Source organism: Stegodyphus dumicola, chromosome X1 (genome assembly GCF_044657685.1).
Source record: "Stegodyphus dumicola isolate Sdum_Otavi_A_Nest chromosome X1, ASM4465768v1".
Lineage (NCBI taxonomy): Eukaryota > Metazoa > Arthropoda > Arachnida > Araneae > Eresidae > Stegodyphus > Stegodyphus dumicola.
Window position 1 is genome coordinate 195,437,527 of NC_140780.1, and position 20,872 is coordinate 195,458,398.

Below are 20,872 nucleotides of genomic sequence, written 5' to 3' on the forward strand. Positions count from 1 at the left end.
TCTGTTATACGGATTCAACGTAGCAATTCCTCTTCCCCGGTAATGGCAAAGAAAAGAAATTTTTGGCTAGCAATAGTCCTTCGGGACGTGCATTAGATCTAGAAGGTTTTTTTTTCAGTGCTGCATCTCGGAGACTTCAGTCATTTTCGTTCAAGCTTTTCCCCGTTTCTCTGCCTTGCAATTTGTCTTTGTTATGTATAGTACAAATATTTTATGAAGTTTCTTTTTTGAATTGAGAAAATGCTTTCGAAATTAAGAGTTTTATTTTGGGTAGATATGAATGACCCTTATCTGATTTATAACGCATATTTTAATTTTTCTATCTCAGAATGGATTTTCTGTTCTTAAATTATTCTTTCTTTTTATGCATTTCTCCATAAACATTTAAAACCCGAAGATGAAGGTGTTTGGAATTACTAGACACATCAGTCAAAGCAGTTGCAGAAAATGTGCATGCATGTTCTCAGAAATGTGACATCACTTTTCAAAATCACCTTAGATGAAGAGTACAAAAACACAGAAAACCATACAAATTCAAAATCATAAAATTATATAAATTCGCAAGGTGCTACAATATTTCAAAAAGTACATTTAAGCAAGTGATTATATTACTTATTAATAATAAAATGATTAATTATGCTTCGTTAAAATAGTCATTTATTTTTTTCCCCAATGCCAGGACCATTTTTTAATTTTCTTTCTTAAATTTATTTGGTAAATTGACTCGAAGAATACAGATTTTTTGCTTTTAGAGCTATTTTATTTAATTTTTCATCATCAATCTGATGATAAAATAATCTGTAATTATTTTTATTCTAATTCCACAGCGAATTATGTGTCCACATAGATTTTCAACTTGAGAGAAATTACCTTTGATAATTTTATTAATTTAAAATTAGGATACATACCATTTTTTTTTCACTTTCATAAACACATCACTGATTCGCTCTGTCCATGTAGTATGGAAAGGCAGAAATGGAATAAAATATTTAACAAATATTCAATAAAAAATCTAGCATAGCGGGGAGGGGTGCATTAATGTTTAACTGTAATCAATATTTTGCATACATTTTCTCTCTCTTATTCTTTAGAAAAGGTAACTGCAATGCATTGTGCTGCTTTCACTACTGAAGTTATGCCAACACAAACTAAAACTGTCAACTTTCATAAAATCTTATATGTTTTTTTAATTTGAGAAGCATAATAAATATGCACAATAAATTTTACAAAATTACGATTCAAATGCCCAAATTATAATTTTAAAACAATTTTTTAAAACTGCAGTATAACGTAAAAATTTAATAATAAAAGCTTCACCCTAAAGGAATATTTTTTACATTATGAAATAATTTTTCTTGAAACCTTCTCAGTGGCCGAGCAGATAAGATTGCTAAACACTCTAGTCATTCAATCCGGTTTAAAATCTTGGCTTCATGGGATGTTCGTAATTTTTCCCATGTCTTACATTAAGATAAGAAAATTTGTCTAAGCAAGCCATCCACGAAAACATAGCTTCCTTTAGGCATTTAGGCCTGGTGTGCGTGATCTTAATTAATCAGCCTAACCTAACCATAGATTGTGATAAATAAGCCAGTCAATTTTTATCTGTAAAATGATTTCAATTTGATCAAACCAATTCATTTTTTGGTTTTCATTTACCTGATATTAAAAGCTCTTCTAAAATGACTCTAATACTACATAGATTTATATTATTATATATTTTATTAATGCGTTTTTAGTGCAAGTTCCTATATGTAGTAAAACAATTAGGTTTTATATATTTCTTATTTCCCAATGACTTCCTCATTAAGTTTTAGAAATTCATCTCTGACATTTTATGCATTTCATAAATTTTAATTATGTTTTTGACGGTTTAATTTTATAGCAATCTGGTTTCCACTGAAAGATTCTGTCACCGAAAACTTGATACTTTAACTTCTTAAGAATATATAACAGATAACAGGTATAATCCTGAAACGATCGATACAATAGCCCCCAATCATTCAATGCCTTAATATTAACCTCTCATGAAACGAGACTTTGATAAATGTGTCTATTTTTTCTCCTATATTCAATTTCGGAAGCCGGTGTGGCATTATTTTGCGATAAAAGAAAACAAAAAAATTTCCTTTGAAATAATATTCCTTCAGGCTTTCTACGGAAACTTCAGCACTTGAGCATTTGTACCCAATTGTGAAAGCGGACGATGATAACATTTTCTTTTCTTTGTTCTTATAGATTAAATCTGCGTTAACAGACATTTTAGTGCAGGTGAAGAATGTAGTGTTTAACAGTTTATAGACAAATACTAAAATATTAAAGATTTGATACGTAAAAAGCACTTCTTATACTAACTTATCATAAAAAGCACTAAAGCACGTGAAACTGCAGTCATTTATTTAAAAATCTTCTTCAATGACATACAAATGCACAATAAATTTTTAAAAATTATGATTCAAATGCCCAAATTATAATTTTAAAACAATTTTTAACACTGGGGTATAGCGTAAAAATTTAATAATAAAAGCTTCACCCTAAAGGAATATTTTTTACATCATAAAATAATTTTTCCTGAAATCTCAGCGGCCGAGCAGATAAGATTGCTAAATACGCTGGTTATTCAATCCGGTTTAAAATCTTGGCTTCATAGGAAGTTCGTAATTTTTCCCATGTCTTACAATTAAGATATGCAAATTGTCTTCGCAAGCCAACCACGAAAACATACCTTCCTTTAGGCATTTAGGCCTGGTGTGCGTGATCTTAATTAATCAGCCTAACCTAACCATAGATTGTGATAAATAAGCCAGTCACTTTGTATCTGTAAACTAATTTCTTCTCGATTTGCAAACGTTTTCTTCGCATTCAGTATTCCAAGAAACTACCTCAAATTTAAGCAAGATTTAAACAAAAAATATTAAAATAGTTTATAAATTATTAAAATAAATTCAAAGAAAGACTGTCACTTTCTTAGTTTTCATACTTGTTATGTAAAAAATTTTAGCCAACAATTTCAATCTGGTACTTTTGCTTTGGTAATGTTTCATTTCTACAATATTTTTTGAAAATATTTTTAAGTGAAGAAGTAAGTTTAAAACTGCAATTTTCACACTATCAGGAGAACTTTAAATCTATAAATAGAGATTAAAGATCGAACCCCGAACGATTACAGAGTGGAAAACTTTTTAATGAATTAAAGCCTTCTTCATGACAATTTATACCTAAGTATTATTTCTTGGGGAGGGTATTACTGTTGTTGTTATTACCAGATACGAAGTTTATCAAAAAAAAAAAAAAAAAGGGAGGGAACGCTACAATTAAAGCTAAGCAAGCGGTGGTTTGCTACAAACATCTTCTTCTTGTCAAAAGATTAGAATTATTGCATATATTATTGAATAATTTTATTTATAATACAAATAATTTTATTTAATCTACAACTTTATACAGCATTGACTGTACTCTGGAGAAAGCGAAATTTTAAAACATAAAAAAAATTTTAAATGCATTGAAACTACTGTGCCCTAACCCAAATTTTGATGATTCTGATGGGATTATTACACCGTAATAAAACTGAAACAATTATATATGAATAACAATGAAAACAAACAGTTAACAAAGATTGGGCCATGCATATATGTATATTTTCCAATATCCATTGATATTTCTAAATATCCATGTATATTTTCTTACGTTTTAAACACAACAAATTTTATCATGCTTACAAATAGAATCATATTCTATTTTGGAAATGAATTTCATTTATTTGAGTGCTTGAATCAAAGTTCAAATTAAAATGCGTTTAAAACTGTACGGAACTTCATGTGGCGTTACAAATGGAGAAGTCTAACTTCTTCCTTCCGCTGCTAAAGATATCTAATAATTTTCTCAATTATATTTCGTATGCCGTATAATCTGAAATCTGCAGCAAGGAGGAAAGAAGTGAATTTAACACTAAGATTCTTCTTATTGCAAATAAATTTTATACCTAAAAAGTTCGAAAAATGAGATCTGTTTAAAAATTACTGATGCTCCGAAGTTAATTTCTAACCTGATTTAATTTATTAATTTTAGTGAAAAGATCTGTCATATGAATTCAAAGGAAAGGACTAATTTTTCAAAAACCTATATGTCTGCTTCAGAGATTACCCGTAATTTATATATTAATTTATGAACGACAATAATAAAGCGAATAATAACTGTAAATACTGGAAGCAAATTTTGTTATTAAAACAAAGATAAAATTATATAATCTGCATTATTTAAAAAATATAAATAATGAGAGTACTTAAGTAAAGTATTTTTAATTTTGGACTTCTATGATTCTTGAATGCATTGTTTTTATTTATTGACAAGAAATTTAACATACTAATAAATCCAGACAATTAAAAATTCGGCGTTTTATGTTCCAAAATTTTTGGAAAGATCTATTGTTATTTTCCTGTTCTTTTAATAAGTTTATAATTTATTAATAGACTAAATAAAAAGTGTTATTTCCCACATAAAAGTTTCGCACAAGTTCACATAAAAGCTTCAGAAAACGACAAGTCGTTATCAAATGTCGCCAAGTAGGTCTTCCGGATTCCAAAAGACCTAGTTTATCTTATATTGTTGAATATGTTCAGGAAAGATACATTTTACCTTGTACTTAAGGGTAAAGATACGGTAAACTGAATTAATATGCATTGGGAAATGCAGATGATTAATTGCTCACATGTGAAGAAAAAACAGAGAATTCAAGTATCACCCAGGAAAGCTAAACAGAAGAACAAAATGTCTGTTTTAGAATGGCGTTAAGCTGCTGTGTGGATAGCATAGCCAGTTTCTTAAAAGATTCCAAAACAGTCCTCAAACTCTACATTAAGATAGATTATTGATGACAAATACGCTATATAAATGTAAATGTATTTGAGGTGTACCTAAGATAAGTGTTGAGTATAAAAAATTATATCGTATCAAATTACTTATGTTTTTCATGAAATAGAAATGCATTTTTGTTTACATTTTAAGAAAAAATATACGAATGTTCTACATTATAATGGAATGCTTTTATGCGTCTGCTACTACCAGCAGAACTAATGCTTTAATGTTTTGTTGCCCGAAAAATAGTTTCCTTAATTAGTGATATTTTTCATTTACGCGAGCCGCAATTCAAAATTAATATATATTTATACAGCGAATTCAAAATTAATATGTATTTATACAGCGAATTCAAAATTAATATATATTTATACAAAATTAATATATATTTTATATTAATATATTACGTATAATTATTGTATATTTATACAGCGTAAAATGCATGTAATAATATTCACTATTCTTTAGAAAGACAATATACATTTGTAGGACCATACAGCTAAATTATTATTTCAGTTTCAAAGTACGTTATGTGTTCTGCATGTCAGTTTGCATTTTATAGTTAATGGTATTTTTATGCAAATGAACTTTGAGGTGACTCATTTTTATGTTAAATATTAATAATTAAATTAAATTATCCACGAAGGATTTTTGTACTCTGGTTTCGATTTATTGTCATTCGCAATTTTCATCATTACATAGTAGTTAACATACTCAAGAATAAAAATATATTCATGAAAAACTAAATATTTCCATAAATTTAAAATTGCTTGTAACTTAAATTACTTGCAAAAAATGAAAATTTCAAAAGAGAAATGAACTTTTGACACCTGACGAATCATAATCATCAATCATGAAGAATATATTTATGTTCACCGTCTGAATATTTTATCATCAGTGTAACTAACAGACTGAGAAAAACGGAAGAAAACAAGCCTTCATTGCCTAACTATTATTAATTTGTCAGCCTATTCAAAGAGATTATAGAAAAGTTATTTAAATTTCCATATCCATTTGACGAAATTATGCGTTAGTATTCTGTAACAGTCGTTAACTTTCTTTCTCACAGCAATAAGTACAAAGACGAAAGTCAAGTTTCGTAATCAGCATAGTCAGTAAAGTAATCTGCCGAAAGTACATCCTTTCAGGGGGCAGCTTTATCTACTTCAGGCACTTCAAGAAAGCTAGCTGTCTCGGCTGAAAGAGCATGGAATTCTTTCCCCACTACTTCTCTAGTTAAGTACCAGGCGCAAGATTCTGTCTATATAATAATAATAGAAAAAAAAAATTAAAAAAATTAAAAAAAAAATCATTGCAATTAAAGGTTTTCAAACTTGTGGAGAAGCAAACACTCGATTGCATAGGTTTAAAAAAAAAAAAAAAAATATCGGGTCTCCTATAAATTTTTGAAAATGAATTTTCTATAACCAAAGATATCAATTTGAATTATTTTTTAATTTCCATAATGAGTTATAAACAAAGCTCTGACGACACTTGTAACAATTTTATTCAGATCTAAGTGGTTCCAGTGCTTATGTAATCAGTAGTAAATGCATTTGCTTAGTTCCTGTCTTATTTTTAATACTCCTAGCTATGGAAAATACTTTGAATTTTGTTACCTAATTAGATAAAAAGTATTAAACAAGAGCCATAAATAGGGATTTGGTGTCTAACGCAAAGCATTAAATAGTCTAAAAAATATCCAGTATATAATAATTATATACTGGATAATTAGTATAACTTACTATACTAATTGATACTTAAATCCATATTCATAATTATATGACCCTTTTGAGAAAGGACTGGAATAAAACCAAGATATTACTGTCCTGATATTACTATTTCCGTTTTGATACACAAAAATTGCTCACATTGCAAATGATTTTAAATTTGCTTCTAAACTTAATTTTTCGAAAAGGAGCGAAGAATTCAAATAGTATTAGAATTATATTTAATAATATTACCCGAAACAGTACTGCTAAACTACTACTAGTACAAATATTTTAGCAATACAATCTTTATTAGCAAGTCTGCCAAAGTAAGGTGAAGCCAAGAATAATTGTGAAATTTTTAAATGAGAACTAACAAATATATACCTCAGTATTTTTAGAAACAAATACTCATTAAAACTATATGAAGCTGCGAAAGATTTAATCAGATTATGCAACTATAATCTGAATTTGACGCTTCTTTTTATTCTTTATCGCTCGCTGAAAATGCTAGGCATTTAACTTTTCGCATTATTTCTCATATATTATTATTATCATCATCATCATCATCATCATTATTATTATTGAATGTTTTTAGCATGTTTTAAAGCATTTTGTTCCTCTTAGTATGTTTTTAAACTTTTATTTAAAATTCTATGTGGTTTTATATTTTATTTGTATGCTTTTAATTCCATCTATGTTTGTGTTGTGGGTTTCTACAGACTCGTGAATAAATAATATTGTACAGAAGACTAAACTGCTAGACGCAATAACGTTAAAAAACACATCGTCCTTGACTGAAAGAAGTCTAATGATAGTTTCGTGGCACTTCCGTAATTTGCTTTGAAATGGGTCCCATTAAAAATTTTGTGGAAAGAAATTTCTTAACATAGGCGTTAGCAATTATTTAAACTTTCTGAATTTAAAATAGGGCACAATAAGGACAAATATGTCTTATTGGTGAACCGTCGAGAGTCCATCTCTTATTGGCTACCTGTACCACGCCTTTCAAAAGTAAAGCGCTGGATTGGTTAAATTACTTAGCTCAGCTGATGCGCAAAAGAAAAAAATTTAATTAGTTATTTTCGTTATTATTAATGAAGAATTACAGTAAGATCGTTTAGCGTCGTCTTGCATAGTCATTTATGTTGTAATATAAGCAATTTATTCAAATAAAAATGGCGTCAGTTTTGTTAATTCATGATACTTAAAAAATGGAGCAGATTTTAATTGCTTGCAAATTTGTTGTTTTTTGCGTTACAAAAATACATCATACATCATTTGAAGGGAAAAGAAAAAATATGTTTCCTTGTTTATTTACTAATTTAGTATGTTATTTAAAAGTAAAGTTCCTAATCGATGGATCAGCTGAAGTGCGTAAAGAATTCTGAACTATACATTTAACACTGTATGTTATCAATATCTGATCCTTTTTCTTTTGGATTTTGGTTTTCTACTCTGGGGATTTATCGGAACGAGCATTAAACTTCAGCAACGAAATGTTGGAACGTGGTATTCCACGTGATTAGAAAGCATGTGGCATGGTATCGACAAAGCTTTTTGGAATGTTGATTCAAGCTGGGTGTACATATAGATTGTCCGACTTATAAAGCTTTCAGCTTTCCCTATCAGATGATTAAAGACTAATTTTTTACTCTACGAAATAATTAGTTTACAAGCAAGTAAATTATGCCGCTTCTTTTTAAAATACTTAATATGCTTAAGGTAATACAGATATTTTGCTTGTGACCATATTTTCCATTAAATGTAAGAAAGTTTATGAATCATAGCCTTCTTAATAGCAAATGAGATCATAATTTTTAAATGGGTGCAATATTTTTAATCGATAATCAAAGGAATGAAAAGTGTTAATTGCAAAAGACAGTAATTGCAGTAATTGTGTGACAGCATTCCAACCATAATCTACACAAACATTTCTTTAAAATATTTTATTGAGAAAGAATTTTCGTTTCTATACTGTTTAAAAGTTTACAGTAAATTATTCTAGATACTGTATTATGCATAGAAATTAACTGTTATGCTTTGAAAATGTATATTGTTTCAATATCTTCAATTTCTGTTTGGGAAGAGACGCAGCTTTCTTACATTTAAATACATTGCGATATCAATCAAAAAGCTAGCTCTTGATTGATATTTTTCCTAATCCTTTTGATATTTTTCCTTATCCTTTTGATATTTTTCCTTATCCTTTTGATATTTTTCCTTGTCTATGAACTTCATTTATTCCTTGGAGAAGGAGAGTCATTTTGTTGTCTTAATCGATGTTTAGAAAAAATTCTCATAGGTGGGATTTAAACAGAATGGTTTTGTTATATGGAAATTCAAGAATTAAAAAAAAAAAAAAAAAAAAAAAAATAGTAATTAGACAAGATAAAGCCAAGTAATTTGACAGAACTTAATTTGACGCAAGATAATTTCTTTTACGTCATTTTGGTAGACATTAGGTTACTGGAAATGTGCTGGAAAATTTTGTGTCCTAATTAATTTGCATCGTGTGCGCATCGTTGGAACATACTTTATGTCGTTATACAGTTTGATTTTCAGACTTTGAGATGCTTTCGATTCTGTAAAGGATAAATGAAATAAAGTTCCTGTAAAGGATAAATGAAATTACTTTTATTTTAAATTAGCCAAATTCTTAAGCACTACTTTAATCTGAAGTAAATCAATCGTCAAAAAGCCATATACTTTGTCAGCAGAATTTTAAATAATGAGTAAGATGAAAGAAAATATGATGTTTGACAACGCTGAGATGATCTGAGAGCATAAAGACGCTGGGAAGATGTCAGATCCTTCCGTTCTGTGACGTGTAAAAAGTGAAAACTGTTTTATCCTGATTTATGATTTGATATGTAATGCAATTCCAGATAGACACCAAAATAAGAAAATGAGTCAACTTGATAGATGTTTAGTTTATTCATTCAGAACTCAGTACGTAAACTTTCGATGCATTCATTGCATTTAATTCGGATGTTTTAAAACAACAATCAAACAAAAAACTGGATATTTAAAAATAAGTGACATAAAATATGCATTATCCACAACCTCTTTTGTTTTTATAATATTTGATTAATGAAACAACATATTTCAGTTTTAATAAAGTTTAAGTTAACTGTTTTTTATTTATTTTTTTCCCTTGTTAGGTTTTAAATTCCTTGATTACAGGATTGGGCTCACTTGCAATAAACACCTAAGTAAAGTTTTACTGGCTTTGTAAGATCACAGTCTTTGCACCGTGTGTTATCTAATATACAAAATACATGATAGGTGCAAAATATAAAAATGTTTTACACCATTGATAATTGCTTCAGAAGATGAAACAAAATCCCTTTTCTATATTATAACAACATACATTTAGGGAAATTTTACGCTTGAAAACTTTCACGGTAGGAGGATCAGCTTTGATGTAAATTTACAGCATAGCAAGTACTGAATTTATCTGAACTGACTGTTATATATATATATGCAATCAGTAATTAATTATCACAATGGCTTTTCTGATTTTCAAAACTAACAGCTTTCAGAAATGCCTAATTAATGATCCCCTTTTGTCTTTAAAGAACAAAATTTTAAGATTTATTTATTTATTTTTTTTTTCCCATGGAATGGTAGTTTTGCAGTTTCTTAAATAAAATCATAAAAACGGGAACAACAAATTCAACTTCACAGGAAAGTCAACAACAATAACATAATTCTTTGACAACGTAATAAAACGCACTTAAATTACACATACATTGCTGAAAACAAATGAAAAACTGAGCAGTATTAATTGAGTCACAAGAAAATACCTCAAAATCACAAACATAAATATATTTAGTCGTGGTGAACATTCAGATTTTAACAACAGATGGTTTGCTTTGTCAGCTTCTTTTTACAACATAAAAGGTTCATGGACTTCACATGTAAGTATTTTCGCTAATGAAAACAACAGCATAAAGCCAGAATACGAACAGTTAATATCAATTAATAAAACACTGAAATGATTCTATACATAGAACTTGCTAATATTTATTTTAATATTAAAACATCATACTCTTGATTTCATAATTCGTTTAATGGCAGGAGACTGACGTGCAACACTAGAGTGCATAACACTTCAATAAATGAATCGAAATCATTTAAAACTTAAAACATGACTGAGGTTTTAAAACCTAATGCAATAGATTCTATTTTATAAATCTTTCTTTAAAATGTATGAAGTATATTCGTATTTGGGAAAGACAAGCATGTACAATTGGCTAAGTTTGGTTTTCAGTTTGGACGTGGCATTATGTGTTTTTTGATGCATTTAAAAACAAATGCAAAAGGAAACACAGTTTCACTGGTTTAACGAATATGAGTGCGTTTGACAGTTCCCTCGGTAGCTTAAGTATTAAAAAAAAAAAAAAAAAAAAAGTACTTGAAATTAAAATTTTTTAGTTGTCTGAGGAAAAGGAAATTGTTGCATTAGCAATAAAAGACAAAAATAACAGTATTATTATTATGTGTATATTATTATTATATTTCATTCAAATTTTAACTTTAATTTGCTTTGAGTGTTCAACAGAATAATGGCCTTAAATAGAATGCAACAAAGTTAGACTCTGTAACTATGCTTTCCTATCTTGCATGTTGTTACATATTATGACCGGAGAAGTATATTTAGATTAGAACCAAAATAGAAGAAAAAAAAAATGCAGTATTTATATTATTGATATTCTTCTGCATGTTTTCCTTAATATTTTAACATACGATTTAGGTCAGAATTTACTGATATTTTAAGATTTTGTTTCAAATCTTAAAGTAATAAATGATCACATTAAATATAAAAAAATCCCCTTTATAATAAATTTGATCAGTAATAGAACCTGACCAGTGTTAATCTATTCATTTTTGAATTTATTAATAAAATTTTCATAAAACGTTTGGAACATATGTGTATTCGAGTAAGATATTCATGTAGTGTATTCAATAAGCCGATTTTAAACAATTTTTTTGCTTTATTTGTCTTAAAATCTTAACACCATTAAAGACCACTCACGGGAAAAAAAATTCTTTAAATTTCCTTTTTGTCTTCTTCCTTCCGTTACACATTTTTTTTTTTTTTTTTTTTTTTTTTTTTTTTTTTAGTGAAACTGAAAAAAAACAAAAAAGTTTAAGTATACTTTTAATTTGTTTATGAAAGGAACTTGGCAGAAATCTAGCTGGAAATGTAAATTTTAAATCTTTTCTAAAATATCTTTTACATAATGCTCATATTTCATTTTCTATGATTTTCAAGATAATTTATAATATAAGGAAAAGAATTAAGATAAAATATTGCATGAGCTGAATGATTATTTAGTATTCTATAAGTCAATCTTTTCATCTGTTTAATCCATTTTCTTACTGTAAAGTTTGACCAGAATGATTGAATGGAAGTCTATTGTTGAAATTTAAAGCAGAGAAGTCCTTACATGTGGAAAAGTAATTTTACAATGGATAGGGCAGTTTTTTCGTGTTTGTTGTCAGCGCAAGTGGAAGGGAAGCGATAACATCTGATGCGGACACGATCAGATAACTAAGGATTTGATTGATGAAATTTGCGAAATGCTCTGAGCAGAGAAAGACCAACCAAAGTTTCACTACACGCTTTGAATCTTTAAGCAGTGAAGGTGTCCAGCGTTCGCTTTTGCTTGAAATTAAAAACAGAATCATGTGCTCATAGCATTTAATGCAAGAAAAAACAGATAAAGAGGCTACATAATCAGAATCGCTACTAATTTTTTGAAACATTAATTTTGTAATAGCAATAACTGAGCTTTTATAGAGAAAATATCTTGCGTGATAAGTATAAATAAAGGCACTATCACAGTCTTCTTTGGAGTGCTAATGATTGCTAATGATGCATCAGATCAGGAGATCAGATTTGGTTGCGTAAATAATTGCTTAACATCTTTCCTTTAGGTTTACTTAACACTTTCCTCTTTCCTTCGCTTCTTCGGGAAACTGGCAGAATATATTTGCCACTTGAATTTAAAGTTGAGAGAGAGAACTATTGCTTTTAAAACGTATGAAAACATTTACCGCACATGAATGTATAGGGGAAAAATTAAGATTTAATTAAAGCACTAACCTTTTAGTATTTCAACTACTCGAAATATGACATTTTTTTAAAATTTAAAATACTTTATTGTAATCATAGTATATTGATATGATGAAACAGGTACTTAATTGCGACACATAAAATGCTGAATCTGTAATAAATTAAATGATTTTTTTTCTTTTAATTATTACTAGATATTGGAATCTTTAAAAGATCTAACATACTACTAAATTCTGAAATTGAATGTCATTCAAGAAATTTATCTGAATGAAAAAATAATTATTTATAGATGGCTAATGTTTCCTTCCCGTTGTTAATTAAAAAGTACCGCATGAATATCAGTTTTTTTTTTTAAATATAAAAAATTTCAACTCAATTACTCATTCTATCTGAAATTAGATATATACTAGATAGCCTCATATGCTACTTCTATCTGAAATATTTTGAAAATTAAGGAATTTTTTTGGAAATTATTTTTTTAATTAAATAATGCTACGAAAAATGATAATTCACTTATATAACAATTCATTAAATAGGTTACTTTTGTATTTATATTCAAGATTATAACAATATATTGTTTTTAGAGGTTTGAAATTTAAGGCCAAATCTTGAGTTTTGAGGCATACAAAAATTTTAAATACCCACTGCCGGGTCCAACACATTAAGGGTTTCTTTTTTTAGAAACTTTAAGCATTGGTAAGTTAGACATTTTACTTAATAAAATTTTAGATGTACCGTATTCTTATGTTACTATTTATCTAAGTTTTTATTTTCTGATTTTGCCTAAATTAAAAATGGCCTTACAGGTTATCGAGATTTTGTGTAAATATTGTGAACGATAATAATTAAATAAGTTTTATCTACTATTTAAGTGTAAAAAAAGGGGGAGCTGAAAGTTTGAAAGAGTGCGAAAAATTAAATTTTCCACCAGCAAGTTGTCTTAATCTGAAACTGAGCGAATAAATCTCGCTGACGTCATTTGTGCAATTCACAAAGCGAGACATTAGCGGCTCTGAGACAAGGACGCCGCGACGCCGTGTCTTCAAGAGGGAACGGATGGTTGCAACTGGGATGTTGGCAACCTTCCAGGGAACTTCCATCATCCAGTTAAGGTTCATGTCAGACACTGGCGCAGTTTAAACTCCCATCATTTTCTCGCCCCTTCTCACTACCCTCTATGCCTTCACCAGCTTTCCATAAAGGAATCGTTGAAGGTTTTCAAGCCGATCGAATCGCGCCGTGGGGAGACCATTTTTCTTATAGGGAGCAACATTGTCACTGGCTTGTCGCGTCCTTATGAAGCGCTTTCACAGATTTTTCAATTCAATTTTCCTTTTCCGTACCGAAACAAAAAAAGGCGAAGCTATCGTCTCCAGCATTGCTTTCGATTGGGAACAATAAGAAAATGTCACCATGCAATTAGACGGCACTTAACTACCTTATGGGCTGACTTTTCACAAGTATTACTCAATATGTCATTCCGAATGTATTTTGCAGTATGTGCAGCTGTAGCCGATCACCTTGTACAAACTGTAGAATTCAATTACCTTAGAAAACTAGATTCGTTTCAATGATTCTGACAAATGTTATAGAATAGAGAGAATTTTTATTTCTTCAATTGGAGTGTTAAGCTTCAGATTTTTCACCTCAGCTTCTACCATTATAATAAATCAATTACCAATAATGTTTGCTATCACTGTAAAATGATATAATATAATGCAATTCGGAATGATTTTTTTTTTTTTTTTTTTTTTTTTTTTTTTTTTTTTGCAGTTGAATATTAAGCCCAGAATAGTATAAAAATTGTGTTCACATTGATTGCACTATTTTATTAAATGACTTATTGCTGTTTTATTCGTTTATGTCTTATTCAAGTTTCGTTTTTTCTTAATTTGACAGCATCTTTCATTTGATAAAATTTTAATTAAAATGCACGTAGTTTTATGTCAGCAGATTGCGCGTTTTCTAAAATTACCTTCTAGGAAGCATAAATTTTTTTTTTTTTCTAATGATATAAGACTATGCGAAAAAGAAAGTAAAAGGCTACTTTATGAAATGTTAAACGCACTCGAGTATTTTACCATCACTACATTTAAAATGCAAATATTTTACATAACAAAAAATGAAAAGTGAAATGTAAACATAAAAATTTTCAGGGAAAAAAAATGCACATTAAAAATAATTCTCTGCTCAGCAGGTACAACAATCACTACAGAGTATACACAGTTAGAAAGCCCCCTGAGATTGTTTTTTAAGCTGAGTACACTTTCATTCTAAATCAGAAGTTATTATAGTAGCACAAATACTAAGAAAATGAAGTCGATAATGAAGTTGAATAAAGTCGATAATGAAGTTATTGTAAAACATATGATTCAAAATTACTAAACTCGTTTTTTCCAAACTGAGGATAAAGGAACCTTTTATAATATTTAAAGAAAATATGTGACTTTGTACCTTGTTCATCGAGTGGCAACTTGGAAGTGCCATGTTTTAAACATGCTACACCCTTAAAAATAACCAAAGAACATTTAATAACACCCTTCTGAAATGACACATACCTTAAACAACACATTTTTTTGCAATTTGTTTTGCAATATTTCACTGAAATATATGAAGATAGTTTTTTATCACTCTGAGACGCAGGAGTCTGACACTGCTGTTTAAAAACAACGAAAAAAATCACTCCTCAAATCTACTTTCAGAACTAACAATTGAAAGCAACACCTCCTTTTATACACTTTTTAAGTAGAATCCATTTTACAATATGATAAATACATAAATAAAACAAGTGCTTTTTCCTTAGTCTGCTTTTCCTAATCCTCGTGCAGATGAACGCACAGTCTTCTTTTCAGTACCAGTGGACGTAAAAAGGGATATACTGTACACATCTAGATGAAATAGGCAGTTGACATTTTCAGTTTCAGTTCATTGAAATAATCCGAAACGAGCAAACTACGTGTATGCACTCAGAACATTTCTCATTTCGTCTTGTGATAAAATGCATCTCAGAAGTTTACTGTTAAAATATTTCAGTGGGTCATTTGAGCATTCACTTTATAGGCAATTGAACTCAGCATAAATTTTATAGAATTTATATTGATAGATATTATTGCAGAAGACCAATTCTGTTCCTAAAATCAATTTTACAATTCACTTTGTCAAATTTTTTAATGTTTTAATCACAATGAGAATTTTTATTTTTATTTTTTGAAAGTAAATATAGAAATTTAAAGTAAACAGAATAATTATGGTTTAGTATTGCTTAATGACTTTCTTATAACTTAGACGCAGACTAGGCACTATGACTATGCAGTTTTAAACTAAAATACAATAAATTTGGAGTTCAATACATTCTTTATTAACTTTTCAAAAAATTTTGAATATGCATTAGCTTATATATATCTTATCTCTGTACATAAATGCTTTCGAGAATAATAATTCATATAATAATACAACTGACAGGCAGCATGATTGGAATTTCTTTGTCTATTTCCTGTTACGTCAGAAAGGTACGGAAGCTGAAGAAGAACGACTCGTCATTCACAGCAGTTTCCGTCCCCAATCATGTAATTAAGTTCAAGGTTAATTTAATGTAGCAGCTGGAAAAGTGCATCACGAATCCTCTTTCTCAGAGTACCGACAATCTAAGAGCATCGCCTGGTCGAAAGTTAAAATAATAACAGTTTATTATAGTATTCATGACAATTTTCTGTTTAAAATTCTAACATTATTAATTATAGAATTAATTTTTCAAGCATTTTTGCTTATTTCTCCTGCCGATATTTGGGCAGTATTAATAATAATAACTTGCTTTCATTTCCATGGATTTTAATTTTTTAACATATTTACAACTTTTGTTATCAGCTAAAGCATTTCGTTCATTTCTTATGTTATTTAAATTGTTTAGTTTACTCAGCGTCTAGTACGATAGTATGAATAACAAATGGTTCAAAATACATATATTTAAAAAAAAAATGTTTACAAACAGTTCTTTTTTTCTACGAAAAGATGTTTCGTTACATTCAACCAAATATTCCTTTATTTCAAAAAAAGAAATAGACGAATGTGTATTTACTTTTATTTGCTAAGATCCTAGACTACTAAAGAAGACCACTTCAGAAAATTGTGAAATCTTTAGTTCAAAGTGCTGTTTTTGCCTGATGCTGATAACTTTAAGAATTCATTAAATTTACTAAGTAATTTTCATAGTAATTCATATACAAGTATTGACGGAAACAAGAACATGAATTCACAGTAAACCTTCACAAGCTTTAACTCTGCTTTCGATTATTACTTCTAGAAAATATCAGCTCAGAGCCGATGTTATTGCACTAATATTTGGAATTGCGGTTAAACTGCAGTTAGAGATTAAAGCTTGATTCAGTTTGAGTCAAATAAAAGCATAATTTCATTCAGAAATCTGAATGAACGGCAGCCGCTGAAAGTAATGAAACCTCCGAGATGCATTTTCACACCACGCTTTCTCCTCCAAACAGGTTGATTTCTTTCAGTTTGGATACTAAATCTCTCGATCTACTTTAAGGCATGATGACTTCACAATCCCATGTGAATTCTAATGTTAAATAATTCACATGCACCAACGGTGTCCTGTAGTCAAATTTCACTGGGTTCAGTCCAGTAGAAACTACCTGAAGAGGCATAATATCTTTTACATACATTTTTACATTGTTCTGGAATGTGAGAAATAGTTACGAACACACAAAAGAGGACTTTACATTTTAACATCACAGTTCTGTAAGTCCATAATCCGTCTTTGTATCCACCACTAAGGAGTTTGGTTGGGAATGAGGAGATGGACCAACCATATGATGTGGTGGTTGAGGAGGTTGAACCACAGGTTGTAGTGTTGGTGGCTGAGACTGAGGGTTGGATATTCTGTTCGCATTTTGCTGGTCCGGATTATTGTTGTTGTTATTGTTGTTGTTGGCATTATTATTATTGTTATTATTATTACTATTGTTGTTGTTATTATTTGTGTTGTTGGCGTTGTTTGGGTTTTTCTTCTTGACGTTCTTCGTGTTAGGAAGTTTATTATCCTTCTTCCACTTCATCCGTCGGTTCTGGAACCATATTTTGATCTGTCTTTCGGAAAGACAAAGTGCATGTGCGATCTCTATTCTTCGCCGACGAGTTAGGTATCTATTGAAGTGGAACTCTTTCTCGAGTTCGAGAATCTGATGTCGAGTATAAGCCGTTCTTTGTCGTTTAGGTTCGACTCCTGGAAAATTCCCATTGGCAGCAACTGAAAAGATATATGCATAATGAGACATTTGCTTTGTTAAGTACATTTTGTACAATTATATCAAAATACGCCTGATAATTGTATACCTCATCTATAAATATCCCAATTAATCATTTTAATATTTAAAACTGTTTGCTTCATTTTCGGTGCGAAAAAGACTCAATTCAATGTTATCTTAAATATAAATTAAAATAAATTTAAGCCAATTGCTTTGACATTGAATTCTGATTTATGTGTAAAAAGTCACAGAGATTCTGGAGGTTAATATGAAAAGTTAAATCAGCTTTATTAAATAATCCTTCATCACGAAATGAATTTTAAATTTTTTAGGTTAAATAAATAAGTTTCAGCCGCATGAGAAGAGTTTTCTTTATTTCTGATTACTTCGCAAGAACTATTCATATTTAACTTGTAAATTACAATGAGTAAATTTTCAAAGCATGTATAACAATCTGCATTGATTTTACTTTAAGTTTATGAATATTCTAATTTGAATGTGTTTATAATTTTGCTTCAACAATCTTACCCATTTTTTCCATAACCATACTAATTATTTTATTTAAATTTCAGTATAATTGTACCAAATTTTTTATTTATACATATAAATATGCACTTTTTGTTAAGCAGTTTATTTTAGAGAACTGTTTAAAACACGGTTACCTTGTAAAAGGCTTATCTATAAAGCTTATGGCTACTACCCCTGAATTCAAAGAGACATATGAGCATATTTGAAGTCACTCATATTTAAAGCACTACAAGAAGTTACTCATTGATATTTACGGCATTATTTTATGAGCGACTCTCTTTAACTCCTTTCAATTTGCCATTTATGTTTTGAAACATCATATAATCATATGCTTTGATTGTTACGAAGTTTAATTCTTATTTTTGAATTTATTAAACAGTAACAAAAAATTTCAATTCGTAAATAAGTGAAAAAAAATTTTCACTCAAAAAGAATCATTCCACTGGCTATAAAGTCGTCACTCGTCAATTGTGCAGGGGAACAAATGGCATGTGCCAATGACATTGTTTTCTATTTATTGAAAATAAAAAGAGAAGGAAATATGTCTGTTGTAGACATTATATTAATAAGATAAACGTAGATTGTTAGTAGCAGCTATAAAGTGGAACAAAAAAAGGGGGGTAGAAAGAAAACTTTCAGCAAAAAAAAATGTTTTTTCTTTAATTTTAAAACAATTTACAAGTGTAAAAAACAACGAGGAAGAGAAATTATATCTAAATTGTCAACTCCTCCCGTTGCAGATATAAAATGTAGTTTTCGCGACCATTAGGGAAAAAAAAAATACTTAAGACTGCAAAAAGCAAGAAATAACAATAAAAAATCACGGATGAGATAAGAAACCAAGATTTTGAGGGAGGAGTAACGCCGGTAGTAAAGAAAGCAAGCGCGCTACACTAAGCCCTTCCCGCGGTAGTGACTTGATTTATTGTTATTGCCTGAGTAATATGAGTCGTCGGAACGATTTGGAGAACGCTTTAAGTCTGTCGACCAGCGAGATATAATTTATGATTATGGCCTCTATTTATCGTAGATGCACGTGGCCCCCATTAAAGTCTAGTTAACCTCACTTAAGTCATTCTGAATCGTTCCCTTGTTCACTCCCTTAACTTATATTCTAATGCGGTCGTATAGAGAGTAAAAAGAATCACCCTAGCGACAACATTTTATGAATGGGACGCGACTTTACTACGAAGATGGGTGTAAAATGAACTTCATTCAAAAGTTTTAGTTGACGACATATCATCGGTGAGATATTAGGGAACGTTACTTTTCCTGGCTGATCATAAATTTTCCTTGTAGGCAGGACAGAATGGAAGTTCTAAACAAGAATAAAAGTGCGACTGTTGATTCGATTTTTAAAACGCATTTGTAAGCAACTGAAAGAGCAATAATATGTTTTTCGAAAGGAAAGTAACGTAGGAACTTAATAACCAGTATGCAAAGAATGCGTATGTGTATCAGTATACTGTTTAGGCGCAAAAACCTTTTTCAGTTGTCGTTATTTTGATCCTTTTCTACATTTTTGGAAGTACGTCATTGCCTAAAAGTATGACTAATAAGTAGACAGTTAATGTATATTGCAATAATTATGCATAAAAAGTTCGGAAAATAAGTTATCGAAAATTAGGCTTAATAGTTTTGATTGAAATTTGGAACAAAGAATATTATGCCGATTTTAACAGTTAGTAGAATTCAAACAGTTACATAAGGCAACATATACGTAATGCAAAAATAACGTACTAAGTTGGTTATGATAATACGAAATAAATATACCCATTATTTTTGTTTAAGTTAATTATAATAATGAGAACTAAATATATCGATTATTTTTGTTTCTATTTATTTATTTAATTATGTTTCCTGTCGCTTCTGCAATTAGAACACTCTAGTAACATTCAAATTATTTTATGAGTGTCTTCGGAAAATGCTTTTCACAAATACTTAGCCGTTAATCAAAAAGTATTTTACATGAATGACTGAGACTATGATTTTAGTACTTTCGTATTCTCTAAGTTGGCATTTTCTTTTTTGAAAGAGTGCTTTTACATTATGTCATTTGTTTGTCTTAACTCAACAAGCAGCCCAGTCACGAAGCTTCTAGAATTACTACAATAAATATAATTATAGATTCCTATAAAATCCTTAAAATTGCTTCTAAATTTAAGGTACTGTTGTTTGAACAAGAAAAAAGATAAACGAAAATTTCATAGTTGCCAGTTTATTATTATTATCAGCGGAAATATAGCGATCAAAAGAGTAAATTTACATCAATCAAGCTACAGTTTCGGTGTGCCAAAAATATTGTCAGAAATATACTTGGTTATGGACAGTCTGAAAAAATCACTATTAGCTTATATCTTTGATTTTATGCACAGGTTAATTAAATTTTTTTATCTTATTTTCTTAAGTTATTTTCACAATCAATAAATCAATAC

General features: G+C 29.4%; 1 protein-coding gene and 1 long non-coding RNA gene across 3 annotated transcripts in view; both read right to left on the reverse strand.

The window, feature by feature from the left end:
* Nucleotides 1-20,872, reverse strand: part of LOC118191269 (uncharacterized) — a 435,608-nt gene that overhangs the window by 177,230 nt on the left and 237,506 nt on the right. The window lies entirely within an intron of this gene.
* LOC118182728 (homeobox protein Hox-B4-like) overlaps nucleotides 9,477-20,872 on the reverse strand; it is a 45,859-nt gene continuing 34,463 nt past the window's right edge. Inside the window, exon 2 of the mRNA XM_085807788.1 lies at nucleotides 9,477-17,911. Within this exon, the coding sequence (XP_085663914.1) occupies nucleotides 17,394-17,911 (518 nt within the window). The 3' untranslated portion in view covers nucleotides 9,477-17,393. The remainder of the gene's footprint in view (nucleotides 17,912-20,872) is intronic.